Raw genomic sequence first — 15,155 nt, 5'->3', positions numbered from 1 at the left:
CAGACAGACACACACAGACGCACGCACACACACAGACGCACACAGACAGAGACACACACACACCGAGCACCTGTGGGTGTCCGAGCCAGCTGATCTCACAGATCAACAACAGTTTCACTCAGCTGCACTGAGCATGCTCAGTACTACGAGTATCAGTACATTGTAGTACAAGTAATATTTTGACCACTATGCAGTAGCATCAGCAGTGTATCAGTACTCTGATGGCGGTGTGTGTCGGCGGCCTCGGCGTGACTGACAGCCATTGACGTCTCTGTCAGCTCGCCGCCGTCTCCTCCCGTGTGAGAGCAGTAATCACAGTTTAGGACGCCTTCATGTTAAAATATCTCCGTTTACCTCTGAAGTCGAGATTGAAACATCGCTCAGACGCTCGCCACCGTTTCAAAGCGCTGATTTGGGTAAATGACTATAATTAATCCTCCGCCGCGGCGGTTTGAGGCCCCGCGGGGCCGGGCGTGCCGTCTGATTGACAGCTCTATTTTTAAGCCTTCCTGCTGACAACAGGACGTGGAGCGGGAGGGAACGGGGACGTTTGATGGATGATGGACAGTTTGTCCTCATTTCCTCTTCCTCCTGCCATGAAGTCCTGAGCGCGGCGCCCGTCCCCACCTGGAGCCGACCTGACGGCACTGATTGGAGGAAAGTTTCTCCTTGAGAATCTGGACCAGGTTCTGGAGCTGAGCGGGGAAGTTATTGAAACCATTCTGACGTCAGAGCCACGAGGATGCTGCGAGCGGTGGAGACCCTGAAGGAAAGAAAATCTCTGAGCAGTGTTGCTGGAGGAGGCCGGAGCTGGAGGCCGGAGCTGCACACCGTGCAGGCTCACCTGCAGCCTCAGGTGGAGGCTCAAACCACACCTGCTGCACCGCCCGCCCCTCCAGTGTTCTCACTGACAGCAGGATGTTCCTCCCTCTGATTGACTCCCTGAAATAGTTTAAGGATATAAATGTTTATAATAACATCCAAAGTATGTCAGTGTTTTTTACACGCAGGGAGTCTCCCTTATTACTAGCGTGTGTATCCGGAACGAGATGACGTTACTGCGCATGTCCACGCAATCAGCTGCTGAGCGGAGAAGGCGGGGTTTGTGACGTAGCAGGAAGCGTTAATCACGCGTGTCTGTGCGTGTGGAGAGTTTCACAGTGAGTTTATTTGTGTCGTTTTCCTCTTTTTAATTTCTTTTTTCTTTTAACTGAAAGGTCTTCGCAGACCGGAAGCTTCTGTTGTCAGCATCAGGTCAACGGTAGCAGCCGCGCGGGGCGACACGGACACGTGTGTGTGTGCGCGCGCTCTGGTGTCGAACTTTAAACACGCGGCTCTGTGGTGGGTGAAGCTCCTCGTGGGCCTAAGTCACAGCTGTTTTACACCTGACTGAAGGTAAACTGCTGCGCAGCTGAGCCAATAAGAGAAGCTCTTCTTCAAAGTGTTTCTGAATGGAGTTTGGTGTGAGAGTGACTCGCTGCTCTGTGTTTACCTGTAGTTTGTGGACACACGCACACCTCTGATGATGTCATCATCCGATGAAGAGTTGTATCCGAACAGCTCCCGCGACGTGACGTCATCACCGCCATCCCGCAAAAGGAAACGTCAGAAGGCTCAGCAGCCACGGGTGAGCTCTCTCTCTCTCTCTCTCTCCCTCAGTGCGTTCATTTGATGTTTCTGTGACTCTGAGGTGCCGCAGAAAGCAGAGAAGAGGAGGAGCTCCTTCATACTGCAGGTGGCAGCAAAGGAGGAGGAGCCTGCAGGTGCAGATCCAGGTTTCCTCTGTTAGCCGGCTCAGTAAATCCAAACCGCTGTCTCTGCTTCAGCTTTCAGCCTGTTCCTCTTCTTCTGTATGAAAAGCATCAGCAGAGCTCCGCCCACTGTTATCAGAGGAACAGCTGATTCGGTGGCGTTAGTGACTCGATTCATGTGGGAAACATTGGCCGTTTCTCAATTCTCAAGTACGCCAGTACGTACTCGCGTTCTCGGCGAGTACGTACTGGCCGAGAACGCACGGGAGTACGGACTCGCCGAGAACGCGAGCACGGACTCGCGATTTGTACAATTGGAACACCAGCGTACGTGATGATGTCACAGGTCCGGAGTTTTTACTGCCGTCCCCTCTTAATTTAACTGTGAGTAACATGTTATGAAGCTTAACTTTAATCACAGCCAAACCGGTTTACTCAGGAACAAATAAAACACTGAAATAAACCAAACATTAACATTTAGAAGTGATCTAAGTGACTTATATATCATTGTTAACCTCAGTAGTGAAACCCCTATTAATAAAAATAGTGTACATGTACATACGTGTACATACCTTAATAAAAACAAGCAGGTGAGATGTTAGAACCCTTTTATTTCTATTCTAGTGGACACTCAATACTATAGACAGCTGCTGGGGTTTCTTTAACCTGAGTAGTGAGAAGACCGCGAGCGGGGGGGGGGTTGAAAACGATGTGCCGGGAGTCCGCTGTTGAGTTTTGGACGAAATGCATTCTGGGATATATAGCTGTCCCAAGTCTACACCGATGCATGCTCAATAAAATGGGCGGATCGAGAACACATCCGGGACTTTTTCGCGTTCTCGGCGTGATGCGTACTTCGAATTGGAACAGTACTTGGTCTCCGACTGATGACGTATCACGAGAACGCAAGTACGCACAAGTACGCATATTGAGAAACGCCCATTGTCACACTGAGAGGCAGCAACACAATCAGAATGTGGATTTTAAACACAAACTCTGAAGCAGGTGATGTGCTCAGAAGCAGTTACCATGGTGATCTAACAGGTAAAACGGAAGCTGCCTTCAGGTCATCATAGCTTGCTAACCTCACTTAGTTACAGCTTTCGCTCATGGCAACTGCAGAGAGCCACAGAATAAAGGCTGCAGTTCCCTTCATGACCACAGGGGTCACCATATGAACTGTCTTGATTTATTTATTTATTTATTTTTTTAGGCTCCACCCAGTGACGGGACAGACGGGACCCCAAAGAAGAAGAAGAAGAAGAAGGATGGAGCGAAGGAAACAGGACGTGGCGGCATCAAGACCTCCTCACTGTTCAAACACAACCCTGACATCCCAGACATCCACAGGTGCAGCTCCGCCTCCAATTGGCTCATTGAACCAGCTTCTCGGCTGGTTCTGATTGGCTCAGACTGCAGAACGTTCCTGAATGATCAGTAATCAATAATTTGGATTCTTCTTTCCTTCAGACCAGCCATCGCTCAGCTGAAGGAGAAGATTTTTACCTCTGACTCGTTTTCAGACCTCGACCTGCACCCTCACTTGGTAACACACAGACACACACTTTCGTCTGTCTCACGTTCAGCATCGCTGCTTCATTGTCAGCTGCTCTGATTGGCTGTTTCTGTCTTCTAGGTGGCAACTCTGAACAAAGTTATGAATATTTCTACACTCACCAGGTTGGTTTTTACACACCTGACTGTGACCTGATCAACACTGTGCGGGTCCCCACAGCAACAGAAATACAACTCTTCAAAGGGACATTGCAATGTTGTTGTTTTGTTTTGTTTGTTTTTTAAAATACTTACGCAGTGTACAGAAGCAGACTATCCCAGCTCTCCTGGCCGGACGCGACGCTGTGGTCCGCTCTCAGACAGGATCAGGTGAGTCACCTGTCGTACCTGATACAGCCGGACTGCAGCAGGTCTCTGTGGGTCGATCAGTCACACTGAGGTGTTCTCAGGTGACAGGGTCTCCTTCTGGGTGGACATGAAACACGTCACCTGACTCAGGAGGTGTCCAGGTGACCTTGTGGTCAGATGACCGACGGGCTTGTTAATGTGTGTGTCTGCGGGCCTTTTGTGGGTGTTTATCGTACGTGTGTATCGATGCAGCCCAGTTTAGTTCCTGAAGCATCGTGTTGTTTTTGAAGGTCACATGTTCAAACATGAACGTGCAGGATCAGAACGACTCTCTGTAACGAGGAAGAAGGTTTGTGTTAGATCGCACTGTGAGGAAAGTCATGTGGCAACATGTCCTAATGAAAGCCACACAAACGTGTCTGCAGGTAAAACTCTGTCCTACGCCGTGCCGCTGGTCCAGAGTCTTCGGTCGATTCAGCCGAAGGTCAGCAGGTCAGATGGTCCTCTGGCTCTCATCATCGTCCCCACCAGAGAGGTTCGGTCGGATTAGCACGTTTCACTGTAGTGTCGTCCGTGACTTCCTGTTCACACGCTGAAGGTTGGCTCTTCTTCTGTTTGTCAGCTCGCCCAGCAGACCTTCCAGACCTTCCAGAAACTTCTGAAGGTAACACAGTATTCACAGCTGTTGTTTCATATTGTACTCTATGGTTAAAGCCCCTAAAGCAGATGGAGGCGCTCGTCCTAAACGAGGTGTTACCTCTGTCACATGGACATGCTCCGGTCCCACCACAGACACAGCAAACCCACCAAACACAGTCAAACGTTAGAGTGCGGTACAACGTCAGAGAACCCACCGAGGGAGCGGTGGCCACTACAAAGATTTCTATAAATATGTGGTTTGTGCATCGGGCTAAATTCCAGGCAGCGGCGCCGAGCCGACAGCACGTCACACCAGCTGATTTTCCACATTCTGTTTCGAGTGTCGACCAAAGTAATGAAGGAAGCGTGCAGCGTAGCTTACCACCCTGCGACGGCCGATATGTGGACGAGCCAAACAAAGTGTGCTTAGCGCTGCAGTCGATGTTTGCACAGCGGTTGGTTTCCTGCGTCCACACGGGAGCAGGAGTGACAGCCGGACGCCTCGGGAAGTGCTCGCGTCACTGCGTGGGGTCAGCCAGTGAGGTCACTGTGGGATAAGGCCACGTTCATTTTGTAAGAATGAAATAGTGCTTAGGATGTGGTGATTATGGAAATCCTTCACTGCATTTACAGAAAATGCATCAGCGTATCAGAGAATATGGCAGCATAGATCCCAAAGCAGGGCTGGGTCCCAGTATTGACTCCTGAGGGACGGCTGTCCCACCAACCCAGCACAAAGTCCAAATATTCACCAGAATCAGTGGCTCTGAAAATTCACTAATGACTTCACGGCCCCAGCTCTGCGTTTTTCAAAGGTGTGTGCTTGCTGTGGTTTGTAGCACCAACAACTTCCTGCTTCGCATGTGGATATAAAAATCAGCAGCTGACAGAGAAACGAGCTTTGCACGAGCCGCTCTCTCAGGTGTGTCTCTCTCTTTGCAGCCGTTTACCTGGATCGTCCCGGGTGTCCTGATGGGAGGAGAGAAGAGGAAAGCGGAGAAGGCCAGGTGTGATCACAAAGCACGTTCGTTCGTCAGCTCTGGAAAAAGAGCAAAGCTGTGTGGCGCTCTCAGATGTGTGAAAGCACAGCAGAGCTCAGATCCAGGCTTTTAGAGATGCTGGAGTCTGTTCTCAGCTGCTCTGTGGCGTCTGAAGCGATGCTGTTGTAACAATATTATTCTGTCTTCAGGATCCGTAAAGGAATCAACATCCTGGTTTCGACTCCTGGACGTCTGGTGGACCATATCAAACACACCCTGAGCATCGCCTTCAGCGCCGTCCGCTGGCTGGTCCTGGACGAGGCCGATCGGTAACTCTTAGGCGTAGCTGACTCTGATTCCCTTTGATCGGCGCCCTCCTGCAGCGTGGACTTAATTTTATGTCCGTGTGTGCGTTCAGGACGTTGGACCTCGGCTTTGAGAAGGACCTGACGGTCATATTAAACAGCCTGAACTCTGCGGGACCGGCCCGACAGAATGTGCTGCTCTCTGCGACGCTCACAAATGGCAAGTCCACCGCTGTGCTGCCCCTCCTGTAGCTCCTCTGTCGGCCTGTAGAGGGCAGTATAACAGCCTCTGTGTGTTTCAGGTGTGACGCGGTTAGCAGACGTGTGTTTAAACGACCCGGTCAGCATCCATGTGTCTGGCGCTCCCTGCTCTGACCTCACCACCACCTCCGCTGTAACATGTGACCCCGAAGCAGCCAGCCAATCAGAGAGCTTTGCTGTGCCTGAGGCTCTGAAGCAGTTTGTGGTGGTGGTTCCCAGTAAGGTCAGACTGGTCTGCCTGGCTGCTTTCATACTGGACAAATGCAAGGTGAACAGTCCGGAAGTGGTCATAACGATAACTACAGGGCTGAAGAGGGAAAGCTAAAATCTGATTGGTCCTCGATGTTTTCCTTTCAGTTTTCTCAGAACGACAAACTCATCGCCTTCATCTCGAGTTGCGAGGCCGTCGAGTTCCTCCACTCTCTCTTCACCGCTGTCCTCTCCAGGCCCTCAGCCAATCACAAACCTCCGCTGAGGTTCATGCGTCTCCATGGCAACATGAAGCAGGAGGTAATGCCGCCGTTTTGCTGCTGTTTCTGCTGCTGTCCATCTCTCAGTGTTAAATGCGTGTTTGTTTTCCCCACCAGGAGCGCACGGAGGCCTTCCAGCAGTTTTCGGCGTCACAGTCAGGAGTGCTGCTCTGTACGGTCGGTATCCTTTAACCTGCAGTGTGCGCTGTGACCACCAGGGGGCAGACTGTATTTTAAATGCAACACATGACTGTACATATATGTAATACATATGTAAGTCGTGTCCAAATTCATGGGCTGCATCCTCCTGAGGACCCGGCCTTCGCGGTCTACGTGGGCCGGGTCCTCAGAAGGTCGGGTAGGCCGGAAGTAAACGGCTGGGGAAATGGACGGTCTAGCCTCCTGATTAGCGTCACCGCTGTCTCGGTGGAGTTTAATAAACTCGGCCGTCTGCTCCTTGCTATCTAAAGTATAACAGGACACTGGAGTAGACTCTCGACCGTCTCACACTTCTGTTTAATCAGCTGTGTGAAAACTAAGGAGGAATCCACCCGGGGGATTAATAAAGTTTTATTTTATCTAATCACTTTAATCTCAGCCAAACAGATTTACTCACGAACAAATAAAACAAAAAGCCAAACAATAACATTTTTAGGTTGTCTAAGTGACTTATATATCACGTTTAACCTGAGTAGCGAAAGTCCGCGGTGATCTGAAAATGATGTGCCGGGAGTTGTGCCGTTCTCGGCGGCTTCAGTGACCCTCGAGCTCTCGGCTAGCTATCGAGCTGGTGGGTAACAGACGTCTCTCTCTGAAAACGTCGAAGCACTTTTGCAAATATGTGGTGTCTTGATAAACTGAGCAGATATTTGAAGTTTGCACAGCTACTTTCTCACCTGAAAATATGTAAAAAGTTTATTTTGTGACCCAGAAAGATTAATAAGAGTAATTTTAAAACTTAGTAGCGTCCGCCATTGTTGGAAACTGGAGTTTGGCTGGGCCGCGCTATGAATTCTGGGATATGGTGGGCCACGAAGGACACACCCATCCTTCAAATTCGGGGAAAAGGAGGACGCATTTGTCGGCTGCATTCGGAGGAGTCTACGACTCTGGACAGCCTTCGGCGCGTCGCTGTGACGTAATCAGCCTACAAATGCGTCCTCAGGAGGATGCAGCCCATGAATTTGGACACCCCCGTAAACTTCCTTTGTGTGCTCTTTGTTTCAGGACGTGGCAGCCAGGGGCTTGGACCTGCCCCAGGTCACCTGGATTATTCAGGTGACTTCATGTTATCGAATGAATCAGAAGGATGCAGCGAGTGTGATTTATTTTGTCTGAAAAGGATGGCATGAGTGAGAGTCACGACTGTAAGAGTTAAGGTTGGGTTAGCAGGGGTTGTGATTCCAGATTACATGATGAGCCTTTATTAATAATTTGTGATGATGGGTTTGTGGATGTAGCCAATCTGGTGGCAGCTCTGCAGTGAGGTCATGTGTGGGGCGGATACCTGTCATTTGAATCGTTTGTCAGCAGAAGACGGGGTCTGTAAACAAGTACGCTAACCCAGGTTTCCTGGTCTGTACGAGTCTGATGATGAGTGAAGGAGCCACGTCATTGGCTTATATAAGCACTGCAGTTCCTGTAATGTCCACTAGGGGCTTTGTGCAGAAATCATTTTGAAGTAATTGCTCAGAGGTGTCGCAAAGATGGCCGCCAAGTGTTTGCTCTGTAGAGCTTAGAGCATAAAGCTGGTCAGCTCAGTAGAGACGGTGTCGTCATAGAGACGACACAGCAGAGGGGAGGAGGAAGCGTGCGGAATAAACGGGCTCAGATCGCGAGCACCTACACAATGTATCTAGCCAATCAGCGAGCAGCACATGACTGATAACCTTTTTGGTTTTTCCCAGTACACTCCTCCCACCGCTGCGGCCGAGTACGTTCACCGCGTCGGACGTACGGCTCGGATTGGAGCGCGAGGAAGCAGCCTCCTCTTCCTCACCCCCGCTGAGACCGCCTTCATCACCGAGCTGGCCAATCACAACATCAGGTTTGCTGACGTGCAGTGTCATGCTGGTTGGTATTTGTGCTGATTTTAACCATGTGGGTGGGGCTTACTGTGTTTCAGCCTATCAGAGATGAAGCTGCAGGACATCCTGACCAGTCTGATGTTCGATGATGTCTACAAGGGGCGGGGCAAGTACCATAGCAAGGTAGGTCACTTCCGAAAACTTCTGTCAGGTGGCTGCAGGTGAGGCTGGTGATCAGATGTGATTGGCTGAGACACTAAATGTTTTTTTTTTTTTATTTCTGCCATTTTTTATCCTGAGCAATTCAAGCTCCGCCTCCTAGTTAACTCTGGTAACTTGTAATAGCTGAATAGCAACAGCAGGCGGCGCCTCCTTTGACGTTATTAGATGTAGGCTCCCATCATGGACTCTGAATGTGTTGCCATGGAGACCTGGCATTGTTAGGCCATGTAGACAGTGTGGAGGTCTCCATCAGCTCTGATGCTGTTAGCGCGCGGTGCAGTGCATGCTGAGTGAAGCAGCGGCTACGATCTCCACCTGTGACCTGCTTCAGAAGCTGGTCGCTGGTTTTTGTCTAAAGAAATCCTCCATAACAACCAGTCCGAGCCCATACCAGCCCATACCAGCCGGTATCGGCTTAGCGATTGGTGCCGCAGCTTTGTGAGGCGAGCGTGAGCAGGAGGTCACCGCTTGTGGTTTAGCGGCGAGCAGATCATGCCCTGATGATGAGGAGGCGCCGGCCTGCTCGTTAGTCTGCAGACACAGGAAGCGTGTCGTTTGTGCCTGGAGCCCGCCGGCGGGGGCGGCCGGGCGATCCCCGTGTGTGTGTCGCTGTGTTTTTAATGAGGCTCTTGTAGTATTTTTAAAAGGCTTTAAGACTCTGAGAGAGTGTGACCCCGGCCCAGACCGCCTGCTGTGCGCCGCTTTAAAGTCGCTCCTGTCAGCCAGTCAAAAGCGCCGTGGCGACGGCGTGTGTGTGTGAAGCAGGTTCAGCCTCTGATGTTTCCGCTTCCATGACGCATGACCTGCGACGCCCTGATGCTTGTGTCGTCACGCTGAAGCTGTCAGAACAGATTTCAGCTCCTCTCTCTCCACGTCGACCTTTATTTAAACATCTGTTGAGCAGACATCAGGTGGTACGTGGGCGCGTCTCGCACGCCGCCGTGGGGACGATGTTCGTGCTGATGCAGGAGCAGAGCTGCTGAATCAAACACAGTCTGAACACATCAATGAAATGATGCCAAATTCAGGAATTCTGGATTCTTCCCTGTCGGAGTAAACAGGAATAAATCAGTGTGGGATGTTTGACCCGCAGGAGCTAAAAATAATCACTTGTTGTGTTTGCACAGCCCACACGTGCTCAGTGTCATCAGCGCTGTGACGAGCACGCCCTCTGTGCAGGTTTGCACCTTACAGTAGCCCCTCCCACGACCCCAGTCTGAAGTCCTCACCTTTAACACGGGTCAGAGCAATGATTGACATCACAGACCACGCAGCCCAGCAGGGGGCGCTGCGCCACACTGAAAATCAAAGCTGTCCATGATCAAACAGGCTCGTTCCGTTGCAGCGCCCCCTGCTGGTCACATGTGGTGCTTTATTAAACTGTTCCAGCGCTGAGGCGAGGGAGCTCGAGGTGCAGACGGCAGATTTCCGGAGCATGGCCGAGTCTGACGTGTTTGGTTTTTTTTTTTGTTTGTTTTTTTTTCTTCTTCTTCCTGTCAGAGTTCGTCCAAAGCTCTGGAGCAGGAAGTCCGCGAGCGAGCGACCGTCCTTCAGACCGAGTTTGAGAACTTTGTCCACACGGACGCTCGGTCGCTACAGGCTGCCAAGAAAGGTAACGACGCCGAGAACGTGACGAGAGTGACGAGAACATGCTGCTGTTTTATTGGCTGACCTGTCACTGTGATGTCAACAGCACTGCAGTCCTTCCTGCGAGCGTACACCACCTACCCTGCTCACCTCAAACACATCTTCCACATCCGCTCGCTCCACCTGGGCCACGCCGCCAAGAGCTTCGGCCTCAGAGACGCTCCGCAGGGTCTGAGTGCCGCCGCCGGTCCCGGGGCCTCCGGGGGCCGCAGGAAGAACCAGAACCAGGCCCGGAAGCAGACCGGGAGTCCGGCCAACAACCAGAACCAGAAGAAGCTGACTGGAAAGAAGAGGTGAGTGAGGAATGTGCAGCCGAGGGTCCTAACCTTTATTTAAACACACACAGAGTCGGGATGGACCCGCTGCACACCTGGACCAGCAGATGTGACTGTTTGAATCGATGCAGTCACCAGCTGAGCGCACGCTCACCTCCACCACTCCATCGCTAAAGCAAAAGTTTGCTCAACGGCTTCTAGACGAGCCTGTGAGAGAACACAGACACACAGCGTGTCAGGAGGTCAAAGGGCGCGGCGTATCAGCCCAGAAACTGTGAGGTGGGGGCCGTTTGTCAGACACGGCCCCGACGCGCTTCGTGTAAGTGAAGGAACCACGAATGCTTTCAAACACAAAGATGGCGACAGTAAAAGCGCTCAGGCGAGGCCTCGACGCAGCACGATGTCGCCACGGCGATGTCCACCTTTCATATACAGTCTGTGGTCAAAGATAGAGGTGTGTGTGTGTGTGTGTGTGTGTGTGTGTGTGTGTGTGTGTGTGTGTGTGTGTGCACGCGCTCATTGGTCCTGCTGTGATGACTGCCACAAACACACACGCTTTTACATAATCAAAGTGGGTCCCCTCAGTCACACATGGTGTTTACACTCCGTCCACGCAGGACTGTGTGTGTGCGCACAGGTGTGTGCGTGCATGCGTGCGTGTGTGTGTTTGTGTGCGCGCAGGTGTGTGTGTGACATATAAAGACATTAAAGTGATTATTATAAAACTCTGGAATAAATGTTTGAGCGTCTGAAGCTGATTATAAAACTAATACTGTGTTTGTTGTCATGACGACGGGGGGAGTTTTAGTATTTTCATCAGAAGCTGATGGCGACCTTCTTCCTCTCTGTGTCTCAGGTTTGGTCAGAGGGAGGTCCGGCTGATCCGCTCAGAGTTCTCCAGCGGGCTGGAGAGCAGAGACACCAAGAAGAAGAAGAAGAAGGAGGAGGAGTGATAAAGAAGAGTCTGATGTTGAGCAGCTGAGGCGATGGTCGATATATGGAAGATGTGATTGGATGAAGACGTGTGAGTGAGCTCCTCCTCCTGCATCTGATTGGCTGCTGGCTGGTTGGCCGGTGCGCTCGTCGGTCTGTGACGTGATTTTTGAGTTTCAGACAGTCCCAGAATAACGACCATCGGCCCGCTCCACCCTCACCACTTCACGCACGTTTCTGTCGCTCCGAGCTGCGAGTTTGAAACCCGAGTGCTGCTCATGGACACGCCCCCGACTCCCCGCCCTGTTCCTGACTGTGCGCCTGTGTCATTTGTCCTTAGGGGCCACCGTACTGCGTCCCCAACATGAACCTGTGCTAATAAAAGCAGATGTTTGTGTGCAGATGTTTGTGTGCAGATGTTTGTGTGCAGATGTTTGTGTGCAGATGTGTTCTTTCAGCTGTTTTCACTGTTGAAGCAAAGCAGACGAGATCCTCGTGGCTTCAGTGTTCACGGGGGGGGGATCAAAATTGAGGTTTAAATTTTGATCTCGACCAAATATGGTTACTTCCTGGAACAAAGCCAGTTCAGCCTTAGAGGAGGAGGCAAGGAGCTCAGAGGAGGAGGATGGGGAGGTGGGTCCCAGTCGGAACCAGCAGAGTGCCGCCTGCTCATCAGACAGAGTTGCTCTAAACCAAGCCTGGGAACCAATCAGAGCCATCGCTTTCACTTTGAATCAAAGGAAAACAACAATAAGAATCTTTATTTTCTTTATTGAAAATGTAAAAAACGAAGTCAGAGCTACAGAAACGCACAGAGAAGTTTGTGGCTCGACTACGGCTCTACACTCCTGCCTGGACTCGCTGGTTTGTCCAGACGTGAACGTCACTGTTGTGTTTTCTGATGTTTTGCTTGAGCCCCGCCTCCTGAGCCCCGGCACCGCCACAGCAGTTTGTTCCTGAGGGGACCAGTCCTAGTCAGCGGGGAAGGGGCTGAGTGTGGGTGAGAATGTGGGGTAGCAGAGGCGGGGCTGGGTGGTGTTGGTGGGCGTGGCTTCGATACAGGTATAGGTTCGTTGTGGGCGGGGCAGGAGGGTACAGGTAGTGCGTGGGCAGGTACATCCTGCCGGCCTCGGCCAGCAGCTCCAAGCCGGCGGCAGACTGACGCTTCCACTTGGTCCTGCCGGGAAAAATAAAGCACACGTTACTCACCGCAAACACACGTTACTCACCGCAAACACACCTTACCCCAATCTGCTGTCATGTGACTGGATCTGAACCAATCAGCACGTGTCAGCACATGTGCAGTAAAATTCCCTCCATCCATCACTGATTCCAGCTGACCCGAAGCACACGTAAGTCTACGGTGATCGCAAAGACTGCAGCAGACATGAGGCAACCCGATTGGATCAGAACCTGCAGACAGGAAGCAGATGTTCCTCCAGCTGTGTGACAGGCTTTAACACCCAAAACACATCAGCGACTTCTGAAACTTCTGTCTTCCTTCAAGACAGCTGTCATTTGATTGGCTGCCCCTCACTAGCAGAACAGTGGGCAGGGTTTCTGCCCCCCCCCCCCCCCCCCCCCCCCATAACGTCACAAAGATTGCAGAGTGGAAAAAAACTATGACAAACTGAGTGTTTGGAGCAGACTGAGGCTGCTGAGCTTTTCGCTCACAGGGTCACCGCGCTATTCGAGATGATCACAGTCTGCGCTCACATCCTGGTCATGTGATCAGGTTCAAATTTCATGTCAGTGATCTTTAGAGTTTTTTAAAGAAGCAAACAAAATAATGAGCAACCACGAGTCCAGGACCGGGAAGACCGGGAATGTGCTTCATGTACCTGCGGTTCTGGTACCAGGTCTTGACCTGCGTGTCGCTGAGCTGCAGGGAAGCCGCCAGCTCCATGCGCTCCTGGACGCTCAGATATTTCTGTTTCTGGAAGCTTCTCTCGAGCCTCGCCAGCTGCTGGTCGCTGAACGCCGTCCGTGCCTTACGAGGTTTCTTCAGGCGTGACGTCACCGAGTCGGAGCCGCCGCTCTGCACTGAGGTAGGAATGACATCACATTAGTCCTGTAAGCTGATTGGTCGGCGACAGAGAAAAAGCAGGTACAGCTCATTGATGATGGTCATTTATTATGATTCAGCTTCTGTTTTAAAAGCCGAGGTTCTTGTTTTTAATGAAAGTGATCAATAAAAAAGCTCATATTGATTGACAGCATTTATCAGATTGTTGTGTTGGGCTTACCCGAGGAACGACCACAGTCTGTGTCTGTGGTTTGAAACTGATCAAAGTATCAGACGTGACCGTGAGGCTGCAGAACAAACCGACCCCGGCCTCTTGTTCGTTATCGTCCTTTCTTTTCGTTGTGCTCGTTAAATGACTTCAATCATGCTTTTATCTCCGTCAAGCTGTCAGATTAAAAATGTTTTGAATCATGTGATCACATGTGCTCGGTCTCCATTCGCGTGCCAAGTTTAATGAAACTGCCACGATATGATTTTTACAAAAAAAGATGAACTGAAATGAAGATATATGGTCAGAGTATCATTTGTGCTGAGGTTTCATTTCACAGCGTTAATGATGAAACACGGTGACCGTCGGCAAACGTGCCGTGATAACGTTTCAAACTAAATATGAACAAATACAATGTTTTAAGTTAACTGACTTTAATGGTGCTTTCATGTGGCCCACACCCACACCCACGGGAGCTCTGATTAGCAGCTGAACAAAAAAATAATAACACAAAACAACGAAGCCGCGTTTCAAACTGTGCAGCAAAGACAAAAATATGAAGCATCCACAGGTCTGATGGCTCCGCCAGCGGCAGCTCACTGCGGCTGAAGCCGGTTAAAAGTTTCAAGGTTCAGACGCCGTGACGGAGATTCCTGCGTGATCAGTGTTTTTAATCGGTGCTGATGAAGCTGTGTTTCTCTGTATGGGTCACAAAAACAAACAAACAAAAACAAACAACAACAACTCTGGTGCCAGATCATCATCAACGCCCCGATCACCGATTAGAAGTTATGATAAAGACTCTTTAAGATTATGAATTTCTGTTTCAAAATGAGAAAAACACGTAACGCAGAAACTCAGAGGCTTTATTTTCGCTTTAAAATAATTCGACTAATAAGTAAATGAACGCTCAGCTTGATTTCTCTAAATTAAAACACAAAGAAATGGTAACAATGAGACTGTTTCTCTGTCTCAAGCTTTCAGACTGAGCCCGCTCAGCCTTCACTGACTTTATCTGCTTTTTATTTCTGTCCACGAGTGAAAATATTTTTGGTTTCTTGGTCGTTAAAAGAAGAAAATAACCTTCTGATGTTTTTAATGAAAATAAAATCCGCGTTATTCTCATTTTTATTTTGATTGAAACTTTACTTTCTCCTTCTTTAAACTCTTTTCTCTGTTTTTACCTGTTTCGCTGTCTGAAGATGAGCTGCTGAGACTTTTATCCTGGAAATCTTCATCCTGTCCGGACCGGAATGGCTCGGCTTCCGGCCCGGGCTGTCCCGGTTCAGAGTAGACCTGTCCCGGGTGAGAGTCCGCTAAGATGTCCCGGATTAGGAAGGAGGAGCAGGCGGAGCGCAGCTGAAGCGGAGCGGGCAGCAGCAGAGGCTCCAGCCGGGGAGCAGGCTCCCTCCACGGGGATGAAGGCGCCGAGCAGCCGCTGCTGTTCCCCGGGCTGAACTCCGGAGGGTCTGCCCGGGGCAGGAGCGCCCCGAGCGAGAGCAGAGAGTCGATCCGGAACCCGGAGCAGCCGGAGGCGGACACCTCCAT

The 15,155-nt window shown here is 50.7% G+C and overlaps 2 protein-coding genes across 3 annotated transcripts; one reads left to right on the top strand and one right to left on the bottom strand.

Moving 5' to 3' along the window:
* The first annotated feature begins 1,136 nt into the window (after nt 1–1,136).
* Nucleotides 1,137–11,774, top strand: ddx31 (DEAD (Asp-Glu-Ala-Asp) box polypeptide 31). Of its 2 annotated transcripts, XM_063489360.1 has the most exons (20): nt 1,140–1,395; nt 1,499–1,627; nt 2,965–3,101; nt 3,222–3,297; nt 3,388–3,431; nt 3,565–3,635; nt 4,040–4,149; nt 4,237–4,278; nt 5,196–5,260; nt 5,443–5,562; nt 5,652–5,758; nt 5,841–6,067; nt 6,157–6,309; nt 6,387–6,446; nt 7,497–7,547; nt 8,177–8,316; nt 8,395–8,479; nt 10,019–10,130; nt 10,212–10,458; nt 11,297–11,774. In XM_063489360.1, the coding sequence occupies exons 2-20, from the start codon at nt 1,523–1,525 to the stop codon at nt 11,391–11,393; spliced, it is 2,049 nt and encodes a 682-aa protein (XP_063345430.1). In that variant the 5' UTR covers nt 1,140–1,395; nt 1,499–1,522; the 3' UTR covers nt 11,394–11,774. The 2 variants fall into 2 exon arrangements, with proteins under 2 accessions (XP_063345439.1, XP_063345430.1); XM_063489369.1 differs by lacking the exons at nt 10,019–10,130; nt 10,212–10,458 and having other exon boundaries at nt 1,137–1,395.
* Nucleotides 11,775–12,214: 440 nt separating this feature from the next.
* barhl1a (BarH-like homeobox 1a) lies at nt 12,215–15,155 on the bottom strand. Its single transcript, XM_063488474.1, has 3 exons — nt 14,792–15,155; nt 13,215–13,416; nt 12,215–12,550 (listed from the first exon to the last, which is right to left on the bottom strand). Exons 1-3 carry the CDS (start codon nt 15,153–15,155, stop codon nt 12,349–12,351), a joined length of 768 nt encoding a protein of 255 aa, XP_063344544.1. The 3' UTR covers nt 12,215–12,348.

The sequence above is a fragment of the Pelmatolapia mariae genome, linkage group LG2 (assembly GCF_036321145.2).
Source record: "Pelmatolapia mariae isolate MD_Pm_ZW linkage group LG2, Pm_UMD_F_2, whole genome shotgun sequence".
NCBI classification, from domain to species: Eukaryota; Metazoa; Chordata; class Actinopteri; order Cichliformes; family Cichlidae; genus Pelmatolapia; species Pelmatolapia mariae.
Note: the sequence above shows the minus strand (reverse complement) of the source record. Positions and strands in the feature narration are given on the sequence as shown.